This window comes from Panonychus citri, unplaced genomic scaffold (genome assembly GCF_014898815.1).
Source record: "Panonychus citri isolate SS breed McGregor unplaced genomic scaffold, ASM1489881v1 Contig00093, whole genome shotgun sequence".
Lineage (NCBI taxonomy): Eukaryota > Metazoa > Arthropoda > Arachnida > Trombidiformes > Tetranychidae > Panonychus > Panonychus citri.
Window position 1 is genome coordinate 63149 of NW_026515498.1, and position 26466 is coordinate 89614.

The following is a 26466-nucleotide window of genomic DNA, read 5'->3' on the forward strand; positions in this document are numbered from 1 at the left end:
GATTAGCTGACAATCAATGAATTAATGTTTCATTCATGTAGATTAATTATAATTTGATACAAATTGTTGGACGTAATTGTGATTATCAGTTTTGTTCAGACAAATACGTTAATTTAATTGTTATGATTAATTGTTTCCTACTGAAATTCAATTAGTTTGGGAAGCAATTTTATGAATGAACAATTAAAAATCCATTAAAATCAATTGTTACAACAATTAATCGATATTTAATTTTGCAGTCTACGATTTTGGATTTTGTTTTCACAATTTAATCAACACTTGAATTAATTTTATTTTTCTTGTTTTGATTAAGTAAACTTTTATAAATTTAATTAACAATTTAGATTTTGATGTGAAGTGTAACAGGAATAAAAAAGTTAATTCATTTGCAGATATCAACAATTACTTTTTCATGATACAGTTTATTTTGTCTTGATGGTGATGAACAGCAATTAACATTAACCAGTTTCCGGTTTCATCAATGATTTAAGGTGAAAATCAAGAAGATTATCTCTGGTTAATGATTAAAGTTAACGAGCTTTAGTCTTATCGATGATTATCATTTGGTTATCATGTAATTTTCTGTTGTTACTCTTGTTTTTATCATGAGAACAGGAAAAAGGAATGTGTTCAGCAGAGAGGAGAAACATGGTCAAGGTAAATGAGTTTGAAGATGCTACTGGGAGTAAAAAGGGAGGGAGAGAGAGAGAGAAATGAGGATGAGGATGGATGCTGAATGTTAGGAGGAAGGGAGGGGTTGATGGGGTGGGGATGCTTGTTATTGATGCAGTGAGATAAATGGTATCATTTGGGCAAAAGGAGATGAACTGACGCCTCAAAATAGGAAATAACACTTTTGGGAGATGAAATTGAAGGGAAGGTGGGAAAGACACGTAAAAGAATTCGGATAATTAGGGTGACCTGAAATGGCCTCAATGTACAAATGATGATGATGATCATCAATGATTGTGATGCATCACGGAGATTCAATGAAAGAATAAGATGAAGAAAAGAAAAATGGTTAAATAAAGAAACGACAAAAAAGGTTATCAAATGATCATCAACTCAATTCCAATAAAGTGAAGCCTTAAGGCTTCAGGGTAACGATCATATTCAGTTTTCCATTTTGGTTATTTGCAGGGAGAGAAATGGAAAGATGAATAAATCCTATAACTGAATTACTTGAGTTTATGAGGATAAGAGAATGAGAATTACTGTTCACATTATCATTTCCGCTCTACCGCAATTCTCGGCGGATTAACGAGATGATCGATAATACAGTTAATACGATATTCGATTCCAAGTCTCATTTTTCGTCTTTTTCTCATCCATTCATATCGCTCTCTCTTTCTCTCTCTCTCCTCGAACCTTGAAATGAGTACATGGTAACATGCTCACTGAATTCAATTCAGGAATAGATCAGAAATCTGCTGAATTCAATTAGTATCTCATGTCCTTGGCTGAAACTCAAAGTTTTGAAAATCTTTCCCTGAATAAAATCACAATTAAACCTTTGATATATTTACATTTATCTATTAACTGATTACCTTTACCATGAGTGAAAAAGTTTCCGGTAAAAAATTGAGCAAAAGTTGAAATAACGATTAATTGTAATGAACCAGAAATTAATCGTCAATTAATTAATTAACATTGGACATTAAATCCAATTAAATCAACAGCTAATTATCTTTATTTATATAATATATAAAACTAAACTGTAATTAAAAAGTAGTCAAATAGAAAAGGTGATAAATTAGTTAATCAGTGTTGGATAAATTTCAACAATTAACATTTACTGTTTTATTGTATTAACCTACTAAATTACAAGTGAACAATTTGATTAAATTATTATTATATTACACAGAAATTATCATCGGTTTGAAAGTGTTAATTGAGTAAACGATTAAGTGAATGAACAAACAATTTCCTTGTAAAAGATAAACTTAATTCGTTTAATTGTTTCCCTTTTACCGTTAATCCTTGAAATGAAAAAGTGAATAAGTTACATGATAATGACAAGGAAAAGTTAATTTTTCTCATTTCCTCATTCACAATTTTCTGTTGAAAATTTTAGAGCAAAAAATCAATAATTTCAAGTTAGAAGGCAAAACATGGCTCAGAATCCGAATATCTCTTTCTTCATCATCATCAGCATCCAACATCTTCCAACTTCATCTTTTTAATATTCTCTCTCTTATTTTCTATTCTTTTTCTATTCTTTCCATGTTCAAAACTCTTCCCATGTTCCCATGAACGTTCCAATATTTTTCTTCTTTATCATCAACATTTTCTTCATATTCTTTTCTCTTTTTTTCTTCAGCCAATTCATTACAATTTTGACCAAAAGAAAGAAACTGTATCATTTTAGTTAGAATGATTAACGATCTTGTTAAAGAAGATGATGAACATAATAAAAACGACAAAAAAAGGCTAACGAAAATGTTACGTAAATTCTTAGCACTTTCACCATCATCTAGACTGAGAATGCTCTCATTTTTTTCTGAGATAATCTCGAATCTTTTTCATGAAATTTTCTTTCTTTTCTTAGTCTTAAATTATGTCTTAAGAAATTTTCGCATCCATAATAACCTCTAATCTTATCCTTGATTCAAATTAATTTAAAGCCATTTTATGTTAATACTTAATCTCTGGGATATCTATTAAATTTTCTCAATCTTTATCATCATTATAAACTAATTTAATACTTTAATTGTATTAAGATTGTTAAGGATAAGATTTTAAACATCAATTGTCTTAATGTCAGTTTCATTTCTCATCATCATCTTCTTCATCTCTCTCTCTCTCTCTCTCTCTCTCTCTCTCTCTCTCTCTCTCTCTCTCTTATTTCTATTCTTCCCCCTTTGAAAATTTTCCAATGAGGCTCAACGTGAAACTTGAGGATAACCGTCTTAAGAGCTTTGATCATCATCATCATCTCATCATAGGATGAAGAAGAACGAAGGAGGAGGAGGATGATGAAAAGGAGCATCTTCAGAGAGAGAGAGAGAGAGAGAGAGAGAGAGAGAGAGAGAGAGAGAGAGAGAGAGAGATTTAAAATGGAAATAGATGAAGAGATGGGAAGAAAAAAATAGAGAGAGAGAGTGAAGATGATTCAAAATCAGAACGCAAACTTGAGCCAAATGGAATTAAGGAGTGATGAATGTGTGTAAAGAAGATGATGTTGAAGATGCTGAAGAGAATTAGAAAACGAGAGAGAAATGATGATCATCATGAAGAAAAGAAATAAGAAGACAATGAGAAAAGAAAATGATTTGGTAACATTGGTAAAGAAAAAAGATGTTAGATTAACATTGCTCTCGTTTTTTTTCTGTCTATTGATCTTTTTGTTGGGACAATTAATTAATTATATTGTTTTCCATCAACATACTTAACAAGTTGATATGCAGAACAATTAATTGTTACAGAAAAAAAGAGACGATGACATTTTATTAAGAAAAGCGAGAGGGAAAAACAAAACAATCATGATAATTATGGTTAAGATGATTAAGATGAAAATGTGAATATCTAATTAACATGGTTGTCAGAATTGTCTTTCAATTAATAAGATCAGTTTAATCATGTTAATCATAATTATCGTAATCAGATGTTATCATCACTGAAAGAGGGCTCAGTTTATCATGAAAGATTATGAGTATTTTCTTAATTATTTTAGTAAATATTTTGATTGGAGCACAAAGTTTACAATCTAAATTGGACACTGGTCACTAATGATAATGATAACCAAGCATTTTCCATATCATTGACTCTTGATAACCTTAATTTTGATTGAAATAAATGATTACTTTATCAAATTTGTATTCGCAATTTGTTATCATTGCCGATGATGATTCTCATGATGATCATCATTCCGTATAGGATAAAAAGATATGATGGTGATGAGAAGATGTTGAGATATTGAAACTGATTCAGCATTCGGTATAAACTGAAAGAAGATGATAAATAGTTTGATTCATATCAATCTTTAGATACGAAACTTTGACATGACTTTCAATTTTGTTTTTCGATAACAACAGAAGAAGAAGAAGAGGAAGAGAAGTGAAAGAGAGAAAGTAGAAGATTGAAAAGGTAAAGAGAGTGGGAGGATAATCAGGGAGGAGGAAGAGAGAGAGAGAGAGGAGAGAGAGAGAGATGCTGAATGATCTTGAATCTTTGGTGAATAGTTCTGAGGGTAGAAAAAAACTCTCGGAATCTAAATTGAAACATCATCCGTATTCTCAACATTTTTTTCACTTCTTCTCACAATGAATCAAATACCGTGACTTAGTGTCCATAGAGATGAGGTTTTCTCGGATGATTATGATGATCATCATCATCGCTGATGATGATTCTTTCTTGAGATTTATATTCTAAGAAATGGCTGATATAATGTTGTTGAATGATGATCATGATCATGATGATAATGATGAGAGAAAGAAAGAAAGAGAGAGAGAGAGAGCTGATATTTCACATAAAAAGGATGGATGCTTCTGAATCTTATTCCTTTTTCTTCATCTTCCTCTCTACAATATCGATTGATAAGTATTGATCATTTAAATAATGATTCTCATTGTTGGATACAATGAGAGAGCTTAACTGTCATTAACCAATTTAGTTTTCTATGTATGTTTATATCTGTTTATCTATTTAGATGAACAAGACAAAAGGAGCATCATCATCATCAGAATCATCTGACAACTAATTTACTCTTTTTTTTTGATTGTTTGTTTGTATGCTTTTTGCATTTTGCTTGGGATGAAGATGAGAAGATGATACTGATGACAAGAATAAGATGATCGCCTTAAGATAATGATTATTATATAAGCGCTCGATTGTCACATCGGTAATTTGCAGATAGTTAATAGTTTTCCTCGAATCATTGTAAAAGAATAGATTTTCTCGATAAATGAATGTGTCGAGAAGATGATGATGAACAACAAGAGAAAAATAGAGATGAAAAAGTTCGAAGAAGAAGATAATTAATGAAAGAAAAACTGTTGGTGATAACCTTTAATAGTGATGAAGAAAATGAGAGAGAAAGAGAGAGGGAGAAGCTGATTAACGGGAATATCTTTTGGCTTTGTGATGAACACGCGCTTCCCCCTTTTCTTATCTCCATCATGGAGATAAAAATGATTATATTAAAGTTTCAAAGTCTTTATAAGGATGAAGAAAGGTCATCATCTTGATACTCATAATCATCATCTTCTTATGAGGGGTTACAATGTTATTAGTTGTGCGTGTGTGTGTCTATTTCCAGAGTGTAAGGTGTGAAAATGTGGAATGAGATTCATGGTGATGAAGAAGATGAGGAAAGAAAAGGAAGTGGAAAAAGAAAAGAAACTGCTGATGATGATGATGATGAAAAGAACTGTGAAGTTTTTTAAGAACAAATGTAAGTCTCTCTCTCTCTCTCTCCATTTAGCTCTCTATTTGACCTAAGCATGAGATGAGAATAAAAAGAAAGTTGAATCGATGTTTGGGAATGAAAGAGTGAAAAGAATAGAACAGGAGAGAAAAAGAGAAAGGGAAATGGAAAGGATGAAGTAAAAAAGATGAAGAGAAAATCTTCTGGAAGAGAAGGAAGTAAGAATGGTGGAAAAAGTACTTAGGATGCTTGGCACCCTTTTCTTAATTTTCTCTCTCTTTTTTCTCTCTCTCATTTTGTGTTACTTTTCCATGAAAATGATGATGATCATCATCAGCATCCTCATCATCTATTTCATCATTTTCTCTTTCTTTTCTTACAATTTTTCTTACCGTTATCGTAGAAACTTAAAGTGAAGCTAATCTGAAACCAGTGATTCCAATGTTGCCAAACTGTGTTTATATTCATCTTTATGTCTGGAGAAATCGAAAGAAAGAGAAAAAGAAAGAGAATCGGAGAAAGAGGATGAATTTCGTTTGCGCAAAATCTTTTACTTTCTTTTTTTTTTCCTTTCATTGAATGAGCATGAAAAGAGATGATGATGATGAGGGAAGATGAAGAAGAAAAAGAGATTGAAGAAGTGAATCTAAATCTGGAGATAAATTGGTTACCATTCCTTGGATCCGATTCACCACTAAATATAGTTTGTAAAAGGATCGACTTATCTGCTGAGTTTAACTTTACCTTTACGAGTTTAACTCAATGTTCATCCTCATCCCTTATCCTTATCCTCATCATTGACTGAGATATTTCCAGAGTTTCCAAATCTTTACCATCGACAAGGACAAAAATATTTGATCCCAAATGAAGTCGCTCCTTCCCTGTCTCTCTCTCTCTTTATATCTCTCTCTCTCTCTCTCTCTCTTTCGCTCTCTCTGACACACTCCCTGTGATACTTTCACATTCTCATCATTGTTACTCTTCCAGTTACTCACTAACCATATAAACTTGTTCTCATATGTTAACATCTTTACCTTTCAGTTTTTTCTCTTCATTTTCATCACAACTTTTTCATCTTCATCTTCATCTTTTTCTTCTTCTTCTTCTCATTTTCTCTCAGTGTTAATTTTACTCTTTTCGTATTGTTCAGTAATAAAAGTCTTCTTTTTTATTAAAGTGTTTCACTTTCGAAAAGTTGATGATTATCATGAAAGATAATTTAAAGTTCTAATTCAATTATTTGCCTGAATGGGATTGGAAAAAGAAACCCGATTAGTATTAAATTGTTTTAGTGTTTCTTTTAATTTTTATACTTTTCGATTTTTCTATTTTTCTTTCATGGTGTTTTTTTTTCATTCATGATATTTCTTTGTCTCTCTCTCTCTCTCTCTCTCTCTCTCTCGAATCCATGGGAGAGATAATATCTTAAAATGCTGATGAATATTCTTGATAGAAGAAGAGAAAATTTGAACCTGAAATTTGATGAAATCGTTTCCTGGTGTTCCATGAGATTAACAGTAAGAAAGATCGATCAACTTAATTTACTTAATATCTTTTGATAATCTTACGATTATTTGGATTATCCACTTTTTTAATCGAAACATTTTCAATCAATTGGATATTTAATTTACCTTTTCTTATCCCTCTGGAAACACACAATGAACAAGATCAAGGTTCAGATGAGACAAGATGAACATTACATGTTCATTTTCACTGAAAACATGGGGAACAAAAAAAGATGAACTCTCTTGGGATCCCCTGAAAGCTTCATGATAACCAACATATTCAGTGAATTTTTTTTTCTCCATCACATGTTCAACGATTTTCTTGTAAGTAAGAGGAAAAATATATATATCAATTGAAACAATAATGTCCAGATAGAGTTCAGTGAAGATTCAGCATAACATTATCTCCTTAAATTGAATGATCAATAACTTGAGTTAGAATATGAAGAAGAAGATGAGAAGAAGATTGAACAAAAGAATAGAGGGAAAGATGATGAATAAATAGAAGATAAATGGGATGAGAAAGAAGAGAGAAAAAGAAAAAGGATGTTAATGATGTTGAGTAGAAAAAGATTGCAAAGCAAAATGTTCGAGACTTTTTAAGGTTGACTGATTACTAGAAGTTCATGGGAATAATGAACAACCATGAGTAATTTCTCTCTCTCTCTCTCTCTCTCTTTATTGTCATTAAATTGTCTCAATGGTTAAGAAATAATGTCAACTGAAATTCAGTAGGAAAAATAAACCCAAAGATTAAGATGATGGACAAGAAGAGGAGGAAAAAAAAGTTCTGAAACTGATGATTAATCCCAAATGCTGATCTCTAGTTGGTTGAATCCGGGCCAAATTGATTTTGTTTCATCACAAGATTATTAAATAATATTTGGTCCCCTTCAACCAGCTGTAGTAAAGCATTAATCAACCTCCACAATCAGTTGATTGTAATCAATATTTACGAGACATTTGTATTAATGAAAACTTCAAATCACGTCAACAGTTTCATGTTTTGTTTTCATCTCATCTTCATTCATGATCAACTTTCCATTTGCTATTCCATGATAAAAGTTCAGTTGAACGATTCAGTTGAGATATATTTTGTTACCCTTTATAATGTGTATGAAAAATATTCAATCAATTTAATCAACTGAAAATGAATACGAGATTGATTAATGTTAATCGATTTGACCAATGGTCTCTATTTGTTCAATTCAATCATCACCTAAATCTTACCTTTGATTATTTTGTTTTCCCTTTGTCTGTAGCTATTGATCAGAGTTGTTATTGATTCTGGTGTAATAGTAATAACAATTAACTTTGATTGTCAACCATCAACAAGTAAGTAAAACAATTTCCAATGAAACCGTTGAAATCACAATTTAATTATCCAAGTTGAATGAATGAAAAAAAAAACTTCAATCAACAATATAAACAATCAAAAGGTTAACCTGAATACGATTGATTTTTTTTCTGTTCACAAGTTCTTAATCATTATCAGGGGATTATCATCTGAGGCGTTGTCCACTTTCATCATTAGTATCATGTCTATGGTCAGTGAGCTCAATCAGGACTGAAATTAGGTTAATAGGGTTAATCAAATGGTTAATTGTTACAATTGTGTTACGATTTTCATTTCTATCTCTCATCCATTGACAGAATAATAATAATAATATTTACTCAAAATGTTAATGTAAATACTATTGAATAACATAATCATCTTATTTATTTTGTCACTCAATGAATTATTTAAGAATCAATAATAATCTCAATTGAGTGTAAACGATTTGCTGTTGTTTTCCATGATTAACTCAATATAAGATTGTGAATGCTGAATGGAAAATAGGAAATTTTTATCAACTGAGAAAACAATTTATCTATTTAATGTGAACTGGATCAGAATTTTTTTCTTCTTCTTTAAGTGTTTAATGTGACTCTTGGGATAAACTTATAATCGTCCTGAAGGTAACGAGTAAAAGTACTGATCAAAGGATAAGGTGAAATAATTCAGTTCCAAGTTTATTTTATCCCTGAAACTGATCAACTAACATTAGGTAAACAATTGAAATCCATTGAAAGTTAAATTGAAAGATAATTCAGTTCCAAGTGATTAAAAAAGTTTTTCTAATTTTCTCAGGGACCTTAACATTATTTTCCTTACAGTGCCAAATATTATTCAAGATATTTTGAGTATTGGCACTTGGAATCATTGGTAATTAACATGGTATTTCCTTAATTACAGAACTGAGTTATTATTATGTATTGAATTCATTATTATTGACAACAATTTGAATTGATAAAAGTTCAAGTTCAAATTTGATTTAAAACTTAACTAATTAGATTTCAACTGAACTTTTTCATGACACAGGAAAATTATTGAAAATTTGTGTGTCTTTCAGCTCGTTGATTAACTTTAATTATTTGGTAACATATTAGCTTGATTATTCATTAAGATTATCATGTTGATCAGTTGATACTGATACTCTGTGAGTAGATAAATGGATTAATTAAGAAATTAATTGACTTTAGATAAGCTGAATTGAGAAAGAGTGAGAGAGAGAGATGAAATTAATGAGCAAGGTGAAAAGTTATTCGAGTGTTATTATCTTTAATCAAGTTTACTCACAAATAATCAAGGAAGTTGATTGAAACAGAAGATGAATCGAAGGCAACTTCCGGTTTAAGCTCAATAAAAGACATGGTATATTCATGGAGGCAAACGGATTTCCTTTCAACTATTCACATTCAATCAGAAAAGTTCAGAAAGTTTCAGATGAATATAATATTAGAAATCATTGGATAACAGTATTGATCACAACATCTAAATTGATAATGATGATTACGTTGAATCTCATCAATGAAACAAGAACGAGAATTAATCAAGAAAAAAAAACGATCCGGAAGCAACAATCAATTTCCAATTGTGTTGCTATCACAATTTACCTTTCAATTTAAAATGATTATCTGATTGTTATCAACATTGTAAACTATTTGTAACTATTGATATTGACCAATTGTTGTTATAATTAAATTGATGAAACCATTGTGATTGAAATTTGATTGAAAGTTCAACTAATTGCTGGATTAATTTACCTTCATGTTATATATATTATGTGACCATCATGAAGTTAATTCTGAACATTAATAATGAATTGATTGATGATTGATCAACAATTAATTGACTACGAATTGTTGATTCATATTTAGCTTCATTATCAGCAATCAATTATCAGTCAATTAATCAAATGAAAAATAAATTATTCAATTGAATTGTTATTAAATCATTTTGATAACTAGGGACATCTTTTGGTTACCAATGAAAGTAATTGGATCACAATTAAGAAAACAAATTAAATTAATTACCTTTGGCAATTGTATTCTAATCATCGATAGTTAAACTTATCTAGTTAATTTAGTTGATATTTATGTATGAAAATTGATTAATCATTTTAATTACTCTTTGTTAACTGTTGTGAACTTGATTTTTGGTATATAAAGTTAATTGTTTAATTCAGTGTTAATGATTAGTACAAGTTGGTGACAATTTAGTCAACCATTTGATCATTAGATTAGTTTAATAGTTAATAAAATAACGGTACAATTAGGTCAAGTGTAAATCAAGTTAAATATTAAATTAAATGATTGTCTGATGTTGATCAAGTTTATTTGTTTTGGAAACAATTTATTTTATTATTAAATTTGATTATTTAAATTATTAAACAATTTGCTTCGATTACATTATCTTAATTGTTAAGGGTGAAATTTAACCGGAAGATTAATGAGCTAATGAATATAATTTCCTATAACAATACAATTAATTAAATTGATTCAATTAACTTAATGATTCTGTGATTGTTTTTGGATATCACATCGTATATGTAGACAAACATTAAACATTCAATGTACAATCAATTAATTGTCTCAAGTTGAACGTTAATTGTGACAAAAATTTAGTATAAATATAAAGATTTTATCGAACTGAAAATCATTCCAATCAACGTTCAACAATCAGTCAACAATCAACTTTGAGTATTTTCAATTGTTCTAAACTTTCGTCCTCTCGAATCAACCAAAATGCGTCTTTCGATCATCTTTGTTTTCATCTTCGCTGTTCTCGCTCTTATTGGTACTAATGCTGTCGAAGCGGGAAAGAAAAAGTCTTATAAGAAGTCCCCACCACCGAAAAAGTCTCCACCACCACCACCAAAGAAACATGGACATGAATAGTGTTCCAATCGGCGATTTCATCAGCTGATCAAAAAATGGTTCGTTATTTGATTACCTATTTCATCCTTCAGAATTTTATATTAACAGAAACTTATTCAGATTCCAAAAACTTTTAAAAAAACTTTTTACTTGCGAAAATTTTTCCATATGAAAACTGTAAGCCCGAAATTCAAAACTTTTACCCGATTAAAATGATTTAAAACTAACTAATTGTAGTCATGATTTTTTTACTGTTCAATTGTGTTGCTGAATTTGCATTTCGCTAAATTAACTAACGATTATTACAAATTTACACCATTTTCGTTGTCAGAAAATATGTCATTTATAACGATTTAGCTTTAAAATTATCACAAGAAACCTAAAGGTAGTGACAGTTATTAAAACGAATCGACTATTCTTGTTCTGGTGATTTTTTCGGTACCAATTTACCATCGACCAGATTAAGATTAAGTCTATCCATTAGATCAGAATCGGTAGTTAAATTGAGATCTTTCAATCCTCGAGCTATTTCCATGTTTTCGTTACAATTAAAGAGTAAATTTCTTGTCGCATACGTGGCCCATTCTCTGATGAAAGGGTTATTCATATCGAATGAGTGTAAATCAAGAATCAATGGAATTGCATCGATCTGAGAAGCAATTAATTGTAAATTTGGTCGATTGTGAGCTAGATTGGATACTAAGCGAACTAAATCTTTTTTCAATGTCGCCAAATTGCCTCCATTTTGTTCAGAATTCTGATTCGATTCTCGGTCTCGCAAGGCTTTCGCTTTATGTAAGAAATGAATCCTTTTAAGAGCTCCTATGGAAAGAGAAGACGAAAAAGAAAATATCAAAATTAGAATATATTAGTAAACGTAGAAGAGCAGTAGTACCAATAGTATTTCTGAACAAATTATCGTCATCAAGTGAAGGTGATTGATAAGTTTCGTTACAAGAAATCTCACAAACAATACTGATCAGTCTTGCAATGAATGTGACCTCATCCGTTGTCCAGTTTCTGACCTCATCTTGTGACAACATCAAGAGTTTTTCCTTCAATAGATTAACCAGAATATTAATATTATTCTCCTTGATTCTTATTCTACATCGATTATCATTATCCTCGGTAACCATTTTCCAAATTACATCGAGAATATTTCTGAAAAGTTAAGAAAAAAAAAAGAAAAGTCAAATGAAATAGCCAATGAAACAGAAAGAAAATAACAATAAACTTACAGATGACTTTTGGACTGATCGATAATCGATTTGAAATTGATATTTTGTCCCAACAAAAGCTCCACAATAAATAAACTGCGAATGACAAGTTAACATTAATTTTGAACTATTAATACGATTCAGATTCTACTTCATCTTACCTCCATTCTGAAAGATCATCAAAAGATTTCAACAAAAGCCCATTGATCAGACTTGCGACATGAGATTCATTTGAAATGAACTGATTGAGAACCTCGTTGTCCAATAAGCAATGATAAATAACGGCACTTGCAACTTTCACCAAACTATCATCAGGATTGACAATCAGCCTGAAAATGGAAAAGTCATTAAAAAGAGATTGAAATTGAAGGCAACAAAGTAAAGAGATTGATCTGAATTACCATGGATCAGATTTACAATTTAAAACTTGGAATATAAATTTTCTGATTGGCCTTTTTTCCGATTCTGGTCCAGCGGTGATATTGGCATAGAATTGTAAAAGACATTTGATAGCATCAAGTTTATTTGTTTTCTCTTCACTTTGATCGAGATTAAGGTGACAAGAATTAACTGAAAGCCAATCACCTGAAAGAAAAAGTAAATCACTGTGTCTATGATAAAAATAGAGAATAGAAAACAAATAATTAGAAAAACATAAGAAAATAAAATTCGAAAATTGTGACCAACGAAAAATCAACTTACCCTTCGATAAGCTCAAGATTAGCTGAACAACCGGCGCAACAATTTCTTAATAATCGAAATATATTACAGAGAATATGATAATAACATTCATCTTTTTTATCTCCGTAATGGTCATTAATTAACCTGAAAAGAGAATAAATGTTTTGAAGACATGGACAATCAAGAACAATTGATCTCAATGAAATGTGACTTTTTTTCACAACAAGATCAAGATGAGAATCCAAAGAGATCCAATCCTGTTGTTGGCAAGTAAATAGACAATTACCAAGAGATGAATCAAAAGATTCCAAGTTCCACTCCATTAGAAATTGGTGGGTGAGGGAGAGAGATAATTAATTACTTTGCTATGGGTAGTAAACAATTAACATTAATCATTTAATTGGGAAAAAAGAGAAAGAAACAAAACAAAAACAAAATTAACCGAAAACCAGATCAACACCAGACTCCACCTTCTCCTTTGCTGTTTGTTTACATCCGAAAACCGCGACTTTTAGATGAAGACAATTAAACAAATTACCGAGAGAATAAACAATTAAAAAGATTATATAAACACGAATGTAAAACCGATAAACAAAATTAATTATATAACAAAAGAAAACAATTAAATGATTAATGATCGGAAATTTCGCTTCTGTAATTAGCCTTCTAGACTTTAGATTTAAATCTAATTAGACTTGAACCCAAGTCTAAAGTCTAATGAATATTTAAAAATTTTCTAAAAAAAAGTTTAAAATTTTCCTCGAATCCATAAGTCCAGGCTAAAGTCCAAATAAACCGTTCGAATCCAAGTCCAAAGTCTAATCATTTAGTTGTGAAAGTTAAACTTTTAGAAGCTCTGATCGGACAAAAAAAGAAAACCAGAAAATCCTTGAAAGAATTTTTCCTCTTTTCTCCGATAGATGGCGACAAAAAGTTCGAAATTATAATTAATCTTTTGTTTCGTTGGAGTTTTTTTTTCTGATCTCTTTCTCTTGTTGTTTCATCTCAATTAGAATTCTTGATTAAAAAGGAAACAATTAACATCCATGTATCCGAAATGGAAGAGAGAAAAAAAAATCACTCTCGATGAAACTAATTCGTGTCCCATTGACCCATTAGATTTATTGTTCGACTCATTAAAGATTAATTGAGAGTGAAAAGATTAATCTATTTGATGATAAACAACAATAACAACAACATAAGGTTGAAACATAAATAATTAATTAATTAATTAGTTAATTAATCCATCATGAAAAGAAAAGAGAGTTTAGTTGTATTCATTATGTTTAAGGATTTAAAAGATAAATGAGAAGCAAATTAATGTTAATTGACGCGAATTAATAATAATTATTGTATAAGAAGAAGAGTAGAAAGAGAGAGAGAGAGAAAGAAATGGAACTGAACAAATTTCAAGTTAATTGTGATAATCAAATTAAGAGCGAAAGTTAATCACTCAATAGAAATAAAAACAATAATAATGATTAATTGTATATGAAAAAACAATCCGCTGAGGAATAACCTTTATTCAACATTAGTTTTGTATCTAGAACTTGATTTGCGCTGTTTTGTGATTTACCACAAACAAAATGTATTTGCATCGCAATTTAAAACAATTTAGTTGCAATTTGTTGCTGATTAACAGGGTAGAGGAAAATTTTAAGAGAAAACAAGCCAGAAAGAAAGAGAAACAGAGAGAGAGAGAGAGAGAGAGAGAGAGAGAGAGAGAGAGAGAGAGAGAAAAGATTATGAGATTGAAGATAAAAATGATGAGTATGATACTGATGATGGTGATGAAGAAAATGAAAGGATGAGGATGAGGATGAGGATGAAGATGAAGATGGAAAACGAAAAGAAAGAGAAAGAGAAAGAGAAAGAGAGAGAAAGAGGGTGTGGTTGTAGGAAGAAAAAGGGTATTCATGATAATGAACAATTCAGAAAAGGAGCAAGAATTTATGGTGAATGAAAAAATGCTCAAAACTATAGAATTTTTTGTATTTTTGATATTTTCTTTTTTTTTTCGTCAATTTCAATTTCTAACAATTTATTAATTAGCTTTATCATTAATTAGCTTTGTTTCGTCGTCTTTGTCATCGTTATTATCGTTATGTATCAACAATATCATCGGTGTATATGTCGTGGGGTGAGAGAGAGAGATAGAGAGAGAGTTTGTGTAAATGTGTAAGAGAGTTTAGTGTATATGAGTGGGTGTTTTTTTCTTCTTCTTATATATAAATGTTTTCTTTTTTTTTCATCACGATTCTTGATTCTTTTCAGGCATTAATATGAAAAGGAGATTAAGGAAAAGAGATAAGATTTCATGATGAGTGAGAAAAGAACGAAAAAGAAAATGTCAACAAATGATTTCGATTTTTGTTTGTTGGGTTGTCGTTTGTTTGCTTGCCAAATGTGATTTCAATTTTATCGTCGTTTCATTTTTTTTTGCTTTAATTTAGTTCAATTTGAAATTCGAAATCTATTTATATATTTATATATATATATATTATCGTAACTAATGTTATTATTATTATTGAAAGTTTTCATCATCAAACCGCTGTTTCGATACTTTGACTGTTTTCTGAGTCGATACTTCGAGCCTTTTGATTAATGGTTTCCGGTTTATCCTTATCATCGTCAAAACTAAAACTATGAGCCACACTTGCACTTGCACTTCCTCCTCCACCACCACCTCGGTCTCCGGTGAAAGGAGATTTACTTGTTGGGGACATCATGTTGGAACCAGTGTCAAGGGAAGCTGATTTCATGGCCGCTGCTCGACGGAGAAGTGACTGGGGAGGAGGATTCCTAGAGTCAACACCGCTCCTAAATGCGTTCACAACACGAATCTGATAAAATACACGGAAGAAATTAAAGTTTAAAGTCGAAAACAAAGGAAAGAAGAAAAAAAAACGAGAAAAAAGAACAAAATTAGAACAAAATTAACTGATAATTGCGATTAAATCATAATAATGATAATAAAAGACAAACAAACATTGAGAAAATTGATTAGAAAAAGGTGAATGCAAATTGCGACAATTTTTATAAGCAATCAATCACTAAAACAAAAGTGAGCAAATGATAAAAAAAACAATCAAGTAATTAGAAAGCATAACAATTAACAAATAAATGACATTAATTATTATCTATTGATTAGTAATAGACAATAACATTAATTGGAAAAGGGAGTTAAAGATAATATATTCATGATCCATGCAAATACCACGAGCTTTAAGTTTTTTTTTTGCAGAACTTGGTGAGATAACAATTAACTTAATTGTGAAAATAACAATGACAATAAGGTGTTCACAGTTAATTTGATTGATTGGTGATAGATTCAAAGTGTGTGAGTGAGCATTGTGTTGATGTTATTGTAGATATTAGGTTAGTATTGATACAAAATGAATACTTATATTATTTTTCTGTGCATTGTTGTTGTGTTACTATTAATATTAATACAATTAAATTTAATTACCATTAGATTAGTTTATCAACAAGTCAATTCTAATTGCATCCAAGTAATAAATGTTGTTTCTAAATATTGAAACAATTAAAGTGAGTTGAGTGAAGGTGCTTAAAGGCTGTTAGATAATAATTTCACTCGTTAACAGTTAATCCATTAATCCAAATGATACTTAGCAAATGATTATCATGATATTAAACTAACAGGGATCACACCCAATGTGATTACATGTATACACTTGGATGCAAACATGAGAAACTATTGAAATAACATGAGAGATAGATAATGAGTTCATCATCAATTCATCTTTCACAATGAGATTGAAAAGTGAATGAGAAAAACAAAATGGTTGCTAATTGTGCGAGTTGATAAATATCATTAGAATTATATAATTGATTGATTTGCTTAATCTCATTCTTACATCTAAATTGTTATTATTTTGGTTGATTATCTTCAGTTTATATTAATACATTAAAGTTAAATTATATTTTCTCCTTGTAGTTTTTTATCAATTGGGAAAAAAATTGAGGAAAAAGTGAAAACCGAAACAAAATTTACACAAAGAATCATGATAATGAATCCCTATTACCAGAATTATTCATTCATCATGCTACTCACCATTTGAATAATAGGTTGGAAATACCATGTTAATGATTAATCATTTAGTTTACAGGTTAATTTTCAGCGCTGAGAAATCACTACGTTCTAATAGGCTTCTCGGTGTACCCTGAATGATATTGTTACATATTATATTTCAATCAAAAGTAATCAGAATTATATTATAATTAAAAAAAAAGTAATTGTTACTCTGTGTTCAGTGAGAAAAAAAAAGTCAAAGCTCAGTGATTTTTGTTTATCTTCATTTGGAGTGAGAATATGTTATCAGGGTGAATTTGAGTGTATCAATGGAGAGAGATGATAAGTATTAGAAAAGGAATACAAATGAAATTAAAACAGATAAATTCAGGGAAAAGGATGAGGTGTTGATGAAGAAAATGGTGATAATAATGATTATATAATGTGTATATTATCATTTCTATCATTATTATCAACTTCTTATTCAAATATTGGGATTGATTTGATAATGAATATAATACATGGTAATGATGATACGAGAAGGAGGCAAGCATGAAAAAAGATGATAATGGTTTTCTTTCAGCTCATATAATATATAAATCAATTCATTTTTTTCCTCTTCCTCTTGCAAACACAAGCAAATATGAAAGGATAATAATATATATATACAGTCAACTGCCAGATAATGAGACTCTCTTAAAATAACGTTTCTATTGTAACCAAGACAACCGAGCTGTGTTTTTAATTGTTTACTTTTGTTAATTAATCATTTTTAAGAAATTTGATCGAAATTTTCTTAATTAAAAATGATTAAAATTAGTATTGGTCATTCAAAAGGGTAAATTGATAGGAAAAGGGGCTCAAAAAGCTCATTAAGTGTTTCAGTAATTAATTAATAGAAATCAAATTTTCTGTGTAAATAGTGATTTTAAGCTATTTTCAGAGAGAGTCTCATTATCTGGCAGTCTCATTATCTGGCAGGTGACTGTATATGAAAGAAGCGACAAAGAGATAATTAAATGCAAAGAAGAAAAAAAAACAAACTGATAAAATGAATGAAACATTGTGAACAAAATAAAACGTGGTGCAATTGATAGTAATCAATGAATTCATATGAATTTGAATTTCATGAGTGTTGGTTAAAGAAGCGGAAACAAGAGTGTGAGCGATGTTGACACTAAGTATTGTGAGTGTTTTGTGTGTGTGTTATTATGTGTGTGTTTGTGTGAGTGAGAGAGTGAGAGTGAGAGTGATAATTGTGAAGAAGACAAGATTCAAGGTGAGAATTAGGAACAGAAAATAACAAAATTTGATATAAAAAATAAAGAAAATGAAACATTGTGACATTTAGGGAAATGCTGGACGAGCGAGGACGTGTAAGTGAGTTTATGTTTGTGTGACTTTGATAATCATCTTTAAATGATTAGTTGATTCAACTAATTAGTACAATTAATTGAGAGACTGTTTTAATTGTTTGGGAGGGATAAATGAGGAGCTTACAGCTTGATCAGTTGCACTTTTACTGTAGGGTACAGGGATCAATCGATCCTGTAGTTCACCTCCAATGACCTTTGGTGGGTATTCAAGATGTGGAATCAAGTGAGTGTGTCAAAGTGTATTTTGTGTGTGTGTTTGGTTGTGGTGAAGAAATGGAGAGAAAGAGAGAGAGAAAGAAAGAAAATGAAGATAAGAAGAAAAAAGAAAGAGAATGATAAAGAGAAGAAGACAAAAGTAGAGAAATGATGATGATGATGATGATGATGAAAGATAAATGATGAAGATGAAGAAAAAAAAGTTTAACGATTAGTAGATAGAAAATGAAAGCAAAGTGACCCAAGGATAAAATTAATTAGGTTTTAATTAACAATTAAATAAATTGTGAATTGTAACTAAGATACAGATTAAAGTGTAATAATAATGAATAAGTGATTAGGTGATGAAGGAGAGAGAGAGAGAGAGTGATGGAGAAAGTGATTTAAAGGAAAGAAAATGTGATGAGGAAGATGATTTATTCTTCTCATTCGAATGGGATGTTATTCTAATTTATTCTAAACTCGAGCTACTGACGGATCGTTAGGAATCAATTAATTATCGTAAATTAATTTTAAATCGTTAGTATTGTTTCCAGAAACTAATTTAATTCTCAATTGTTATCGCTAATGAGCAATAACGTGTTCCATTAATAATAATAATAATAATGATAATAGTCTAACATGTAAGATGACAGGATCGAAGTGGGAATTGGAGAGGACGAAAGGAGTTCGGTGTGAATGGACAATAAACGATAAATATATAAGAATTATATATTCAAATGGATAACAATTAAATGAGTAATTTGACTGATTTAACAAATGAATACAATTTGATTGGGGATTAGGATAAGTGTTCATTTGAAATTACAATAGGAAACGAAACGAGAAAAAAAAGAGATTGGGATTTATAAAGTGACTTTGTTGTTCAACTAAAATCTAAATTGTTGTTCGTCAAAAGGGATATTTGGTTTTAATTGTTTTTCGTTTTAACGATTAAGAAAGTTGATTAAATTGACTGTTAATCAATCTACGTTATTGTTTAGAACTAGATCATTTTTTTCGTATTTTGTTTTCGCATAAAAATTAACAGCACTTATCCAAAGAGAGTAATAGATTTGCATCAGCGCTCCAAAAAAAACTGACCTCAACCAAAGAGAAGGTAAAGTTTTGTTCTTATAACGAGATTATTGTTACTCTACGTGGGGCGAAAGGTTGAGCACCAATGGTCCGTCTGTTTGAGTGAATGAGTGATTGATAATTGAAGGGAAAGTGATCGTGATGAAATAAAAGGAAATGGTGATGGAGATAAATGAAAGAAAAGGCGGGAAAAGGTGTGAAAAAAAAGAGAAAAAAGAGAAAAAAAAAACAAAAAAAAAACGTAAAACAAAAAGATAACAAATAAAAGTTTTGAAATTGGAATAGGAAGTGGCCTGAGATGTTCAGTGAGACATGATAACGATTGAGACACCAAATTGATTGTTAATTATTAACCCCAATTCTGATGACAATAATCACTGTTTACCAAAACTCTTGAATCATTTAGATGATCACAAGTAAATAATGATCAGAATTGAAGTTAAAGTTTCAGCGCAGTTTTAGTTGAATGTTAATTGTTAACCATTAATCTTTTAGCAAAATATTTACTTAATCAACTTTTTTTTTCGTCTTTGTTATTGTTTTATTATCATTATTATTATTTTGTCTTCAACTGTATGTTTGTTTTATATGTTCAATCAGTTGAGAAACTTGAAGAGATGAACTTTTTGTGTTCTACTTGACTTTTTCGTTTGAATCTTATCATGAGATGATTATCATCATGATAAGAGGTGAAAACAAAAAGGGAAATGAATGGACAAAGTTGTAATAGTAGTAGTGTCAGTGTGTAAGTGAGAGAGAGAGAGACAGACAGACAGAGAGGGAGAGAATATGTGAATCAGTGAGTATGTGAGTAAGAGAGAGAGAAAGTGAGTGTGTGAGAGGTTTTTATTGTATTTGAAAAAAAAATGATTTCGTTTTAAATAACAATTGTAAATTCAATTTTGTTTGTCAATCAATTTGAATTATCCTATGAGATTTTTTTTTGGAACAGAGAAAAAGATTCATTGTTTTCATGAAGAAAGATGAACAAGAAGAAAATTTTTTGTTGATTAAAGTTTTTTTTTTGATTTACGATTCGTGGTTTTGACCAAATTGTCGAGTCAATAGTTAAGTTTATAGTTCATTTATTAATTGTGATTGATTAAAGAAGAAGAACAAGATTGGATGAAAGGATGGAAAGAGAAAAGAAAGATGAGGCAGGACGATGAGAATGATGACAAGGATGATGAATGAAAATGAATCTTAGAGAGAGAGAGAGAGAGAGATAGGGAGAGGGAGATAGAGACTGAGCTTTGTTAATCGTTGTTTTCATTTCATTGTAATTTGTTTCTGATTAATTATAATCAATTTTTTCATCTAAATTATAATAATTATCATGAGTATTATCATCATTCTAACATATCGATTGTTATATTTTCATCCATAATTATCATCCTTTTCCAATAGTAATAATAATAATAATGACTAACCAAGAAAAAGGATCACAAATGATGATTAAGAAGCGAATAGTGGATTAAGATAAAGATGAAGAAAAAGGAAATGAAAATGAAAAAGGAACTAGAGGTTGACGATAATGATGGAGAGAGAAAAAAAATAGAGAGAAAAAGATGAAGAAAAATTGATACAATAAATGGAAAAGAAGATAATTATTATGATTATTGTGATTCAATTTAGAGAAAGGGAGAGTGAGAATGAGAATGAGAGAGAAGGATTAAATTGCTATTGCATTGATTATTATTAATTTGCTTTTTCTTGTCTGATTAGTTAATTAACAAACACTCATTGACACTTTCTATTCCTTTAAGTGGCTAGGAATAAGGCGTCGAAGGCAAAACTTCAATATATTGACACTGATTAAGAGATAATAAGAATAATAATAATTAACTAGTAATTACAATTATACTGAAAGAAGATGAAAGGCTTTTCGTTGTATTGAGAGAAATTATGAGTTGACTCGACAGAAAAAAGGATGAAGATGATGAATGGATGGAAGATGAAAGGGTAAAGGGTTTTGTTCAGGTGAGAAGGTGGAATAGAGATGGATAAGATTATCTAATGACAAGGGAAAGGATCAATTGGAAAGATTAGATTCCCTTAGCACATCTTAATTCACTTTGATTAATTAGAATAACAAACAAACAGAAAGAAGAAGAAGAAGAAGAAGAAGAAGAGAGAGAGAGAGAGAGAGAGAAGGTGAAGAAAGAGAAACTAATAGTGATTTAAATTTTCAGAGAAAAAAAAAGTTAAGCGTCACAATTAAAAGTGAGAAATTAAATTAAGTTATAAATCAGCGACCGAGGCTCATACAGCACGAATGTTACAATCAGATGATTGTAACTCACTAATTAGAATTAAAAATCAAAACAAAATCAAATAGAACTTTTTTTTACCGTTATCTTATATTCTAATCGAAGCAAACAAGAGAGAGAGAGAGAAAAGAAAAACAAAGCAAAGGATTGTAAAGGTTAGAGATTTTCGAAACAGACCACGTGATCCAATGAAAGAAAATAATTATTAATTAACTAGGGAATATAATTAGAATTCTTTATATTAATGTTAGTAGTAGTAGGCGATAGAGTGAGAGAATAATAATGATAATAAAAAACCGTTATAATCGCGCACGGAATTAGTTAAATTAGCGAATATGAAACAATGAAAATGAAATTTGAATTGTAATTGTTGACGAAAAACTAATTTCAATTATAAAAGGAGAAAAATCAACAAAAAAAGTTTGTTTTTTGTTTATTTGGATTGTTAACCGTTTATATATTATATTAGAGTGTTTTTTTTTTGTGTATATATATTTATATAAAGCATTGAAAATAAAGTTTAATCAATTAGTTTAATTGTTGTTACGCATAAAATGCATAATTGGTAATAATAAGTTATATTAATAATAATAGAAAACAAAAAGCTATATCAGCTAATAGACTAAATTGTAAATTTTGTCTTTTCCATTGATTTAAACAGTTGAACAATTTAAAATCTCAATTGGGTTGCAGGTTATTGTAATTGTGTATTGGGAGGTTTAATCAATGGTGCTGATTAACTTTTATCTTGTCTTTGTGAGTTTGTCGTGATCAATATACGTAAGAAAAATTAAAACTATTGATTAAACTTCAATTTCAATGCTCAATATCAATCATATATATATTATTGATTAATATATATATTAGGTTGTTATATACTCTCTCATCAAATGCTTGTTTCATGAATACGACTAGGTTCAGTTAGAAGGTGATAACCTTGGACTAGAGGGTTATTAAGGGCAGCCTGAGATCGCCCGTTAGGACCGACTGGTGATGGTGAAGAGGAGCTTATTGATGTTGCAACTGATCCTTTGTTACCTCCGTTTCCTCCTCCTCCTCCTCCTACTATTCCAGTTTTGGCCTCTTCTGAGATTCCGATTGAACGAGATGATTTAGAACCATTTCCGGCTAACTGCCAACTCGATAATGGAGCACTTTTACTTCGTTCAAGTTCACGTTGTTGAATTGAAGATGCTGATTCCATTGCGGTTGAACCTTTAGAGTTAAAGGGTAACCCAGACTCTCCATAGGGACCAACAATGTTACCAGCAAGAGTTGCACCTCGATAAAGAGGAGGTGGATGACGACGAGATGATTGATTTGTATGATTATTATTGGAAATCATTGATGATGATGATGAATTATCTCGAGATGAATGTTGAAAATAAGATTGTTGTTGGTTTGATGGTTGATGTTGTTGATTATTTAAATGTTGATTCTGGTATTGTTGTTGTTGTTGTTGTTGATTTGACTGCTGTTGTTGTTGATGTAATGATGGTGCTTTACTTGAGCTTGAACTGTTGATGCTAAGATCGTACGGATAATCGTACGGAGAAGGAGTTTTATCATCCTCATCGATATACGATATATCGGACATCGGACGAGGACCAGGATGACTACGACTGCTTCTCAGAGAATGTAAACTATGAATGCTACGTTTGTCCTCCATATCTTCCAATGTGCTCTTAAATGCCCTGACTACTCGAAGCTGTTTGTAGGAAGAGAGAAGGGAAAAAGGAAAGAGGCGGAAGAGCAAGAAGGAAGAAAAGTGGATGATAAACAATCATCTTCACATCAAATTCAATTTGAACTGAAAGCGAGGGCACCACATACATATAGAGAGATACATTTATGTGTATATATTTATATATATAACATTTAGAACAAACAAAAACTAATTCGACGAAAAGAAAAATTATATAAATAAAAGAATCGAAAAATATAAAACATTCAAATTCATTTTCATTGGTATACTTAAATATCAATGTGTTAATATGCAATCTCATTGATTGCAATTGATTGGAGATCAATATTCTAGTTAAAATATTGATCACCGAGAATAGGATAGTCCTAATTGTAGTAATATAATTAAAACAAATTGATATTAGTTTGATTAATATTATGCGATTTTGCGCAACCCAAAAAAGTTATTAGTAAAGTTAAGATTTTAAAATAGTCTAAGTTACGAAAATGTATATAAAAAGAGGTGCATGTCTATTGGGAGAAACGATGATAATTCAACATGGAGCATGTCAATGAAATGTATTCATAAACAAATATCGATCTCCTTGAGCATGAATCAAGAAAACCAGAAGATTGAAACTGGTTCATCATCATCATCATCCTCATCATTATCATTCTATTACTAACTGTAAATGTTACCCAAAAAAATTTGGATCGATTTGACCTTCCCTTTTTTATCTTACTCTTCTTGTCCCGGAGTCGGCTCTGTTTATTTTCTGGTTCTGTTACCTCTGAAAGGTCATGATAAGGTCATAATCATTCATGATGCTAAGTAGGAAGAGACGGAGAGAGAGAGAGAGAGAGAGAGAAAGAAAGAAAGAAATATGGAGAGAAAGACTTTGCTCGAAAACAAATATATGTAATTATAAACTCGATTGGATGACGATTGTTATCAATAATAATGACTAATTAATACTAATCAATGTTTTCCAGACAAATGAATAGTTACCATGTATAATGAAAAGATTTTACTATCATCATGAAGAAAGAGAGAAAGAGAGAAGACAAGAGCAGATAAAAGAAAACACAGTTAACAGGGTGACCCGAATCTATGTGAAGATTTTTTCACAAGATGATAGATGTCACTAAGAACTTAGATTGAAACATTTTATCATTATAACTACTGGGAGGTTGATTGGGAAGGGTTTTCAAGGATCAAGTAAAATGAACAACAAGAAGATGATGAAGGCGAAAAAAAGATGAAAGAAAAATTGAAAGAAGATAAATAAAAGAAGATAGAAAAAGAGAGAAAATATCAAGTAAAATATGAAAACAACGATAAACAGAAAAAGACATTAGTTAATTTGGTCACGTGGTCGAGGTTTTTAGTAGCAATTAGCAATCAACAATTAATGATAATTAGAGGTTGGTGATTGTGCTCAATCATAACAACGATAATAATAAAAATAGTAATGATAATTATAATAATAAAGGGTGTGGCTATCATCATGATGATAATAATGTTAATAAAAAATATATAAGTATGATTGGTGAACAAAACAGAAAGGATTAGGATTAGGATTTAAATCAAGAGATTAGTGGATTAAACATAAAGGTGCATTATCATTAGGTGCGTATTGGCTTCGGTCGCTATGTTCAAATAATAATAATAATAAAACAAACAAAACATAAAACACAAAAGTGCCAATGATGGCAAATGGCTAATCCGAAATGATAATAATCAAATTATAATTATAGTAATTAAAAGAAACTGATTAACCTTAATTTAGTTTCTCAGTCTGCATCATCTCAAAGTATAAAATAAAAGTATAAACACTTTTCTTTGTCTTCGTTAAAAAAAGTGCACATTTATATATATATGAGTGTCTATGAGTGTATGTGAGAGAGAAAGAGATAGAGAGAGTGTGTGTGAGAGTGAGTGAGTGTGTTAATGTTATTTAATGAGTGAGTGAGAGAGAGAGAGATATATATAGTGAGAGTGTGTGAGTGAGAGTGTAATAAGTGCGTTTGTTTGAATTATGAGCACTTGCATCGGTACAAGGGAATCTAATAGATCCATTTATTTGAAGTTCATCTTTCTTTTTGATTGCAAACAGATAAATTTAATTATCTGTTAGAGTATGAGGATTCTAAGAGGAGGGAGAATTGGATGTAATGAGGATGAGGAGGAGGAGGAGGATAAGGAAGGAAAGTGATGAGAGGTTGTGAGTGTGTGTGTGTGTGTATGTGAGTGTGAGTGTGTTTGTGTGTGTGTGTGTTTAGTGTCAATTGAGAAATAGAAACAAGTATTAACTTATTTCTATTCCTCAATGGTGGTGACGCCGCCGCCGCTACTATTGCTGCTACCAGCAACTCCAATTGCACCGGGCCCGGGAATCGAGGTGGCACCAGTGGGGGACGTAGGTGACCCTACACTGAGTCTTTTAAGACCTAATTGTTGTGCTTGATGCTGTGCCTGGGACACAGTCTGATTGTGAAGTTGGATCAGACATACCTGGGTCTGTAGCCTGGTTAAACCACGAATCCAGAGGATTTGTCCGGTTCGTTTAACATCTTGTGACAAAGATCCACTGGAACCATCTTCAACAAGGGAACTTCGGGCAGCCATAATATCTTCCGGTGTTCCACTTCCCCATGTAAACTTTTTTGGTATCCTTTTGGTGGGAACGGTGGTGATTACTTGACCCCAAACAAGGACTCCAAGTCCGAAAAATATGCACCAAAGCCATTGTTCTAGTGTTAACCTTGCTGTAGAAAAAGCTCGTCCACCGAACTGTACAATTATTATCTAATTTGATGAGGGAAAGGAAAAGAACAGCAGA

The 26466-nt window shown here is 30.6% G+C and overlaps 2 protein-coding genes and 1 long non-coding RNA gene across 11 annotated transcripts in view; 1 reads left to right on the forward strand and 2 right to left on the reverse strand.

The window, feature by feature from the left end:
* Positions 1 to 6737: 6737 nt before the first annotated feature.
* Positions 6738 to 10748, forward strand: LOC128387802 (uncharacterized). The gene is made up of 3 exons (XR_008325178.1): positions 6738 to 6882; positions 7033 to 7194; positions 8133 to 10748. It is a non-coding gene; the product is annotated as an uncharacterized LOC128387802 (long non-coding RNA).
* A 553-nt stretch (positions 10749 to 11301) lies between these two features.
* LOC128387788 (ataxin-10-like) lies at positions 11302 to 14182 on the reverse strand. The gene is made up of 6 exons (XM_053347061.1): positions 12990 to 14182; positions 12689 to 12898; positions 12449 to 12616; positions 12309 to 12383; positions 11966 to 12231; positions 11302 to 11892 (listed from the first exon to the last, which is right to left on the reverse strand). The coding sequence occupies exons 1-6, from the start codon at positions 13289 to 13291 to the stop codon at positions 11483 to 11485; spliced, it is 1431 nt and encodes a 476-aa protein (XP_053203036.1). The 5' UTR covers positions 13292 to 14182; the 3' UTR covers positions 11302 to 11482.
* A 267-nt stretch (positions 14183 to 14449) lies between these two features.
* The window catches only part of LOC128387783 (plasma membrane calcium-transporting ATPase 2-like), a 29699-nt gene continuing 17682 nt past the window's right edge, over positions 14450 to 26466 (reverse strand). For 5 of the 9 annotated variants that reach the window (XM_053347049.1, XM_053347046.1, XM_053347048.1 and 2 more), the window contains 2 exons: positions 26139 to 26432; positions 20499 to 23648 (listed from right to left, as the gene is read on the reverse strand). In XM_053347049.1, coding sequence (XP_053203024.1) covers positions 22827 to 23648; positions 26139 to 26432 — 1116 coding nt within the window. In that variant the 3' untranslated portion in view covers positions 20499 to 22826. Of the gene's footprint in view, positions 15812 to 18501; positions 18571 to 18841; positions 19765 to 20498; positions 23649 to 26138; positions 26433 to 26466 lie in introns of those variants that run through there. The other 4 variants (XM_053347052.1, XM_053347051.1, XM_053347050.1 and 1 more) reach the window with 3 other exon arrangements.

What these genes read in the sequence shown, in the direction of transcription:
- LOC128387788 (XM_053347061.1), bottom strand. Translation starts at nt 13,291, where the DNA reads ATGGAGTGGAACTTGGAATCTTTTGATTCATCTCTTGGTAATTGTCTA. An exon ending in GATGATCTTTCAGAATGGAG is followed by an intron (nt 12,384 to 12,448) that starts GTAAGATGAAGT and finishes TGTCATTCGCAG; the next exon opens with TTTATTTATTGTGGAGCTTT. An exon ending in GATCAGTCCAAAAGTCATCT is followed by an intron (nt 12,232 to 12,308) that starts GTAAGTTTATTG and finishes TTAACTTTTCAG; the next exon opens with AAATATTCTCGATGTAATTT.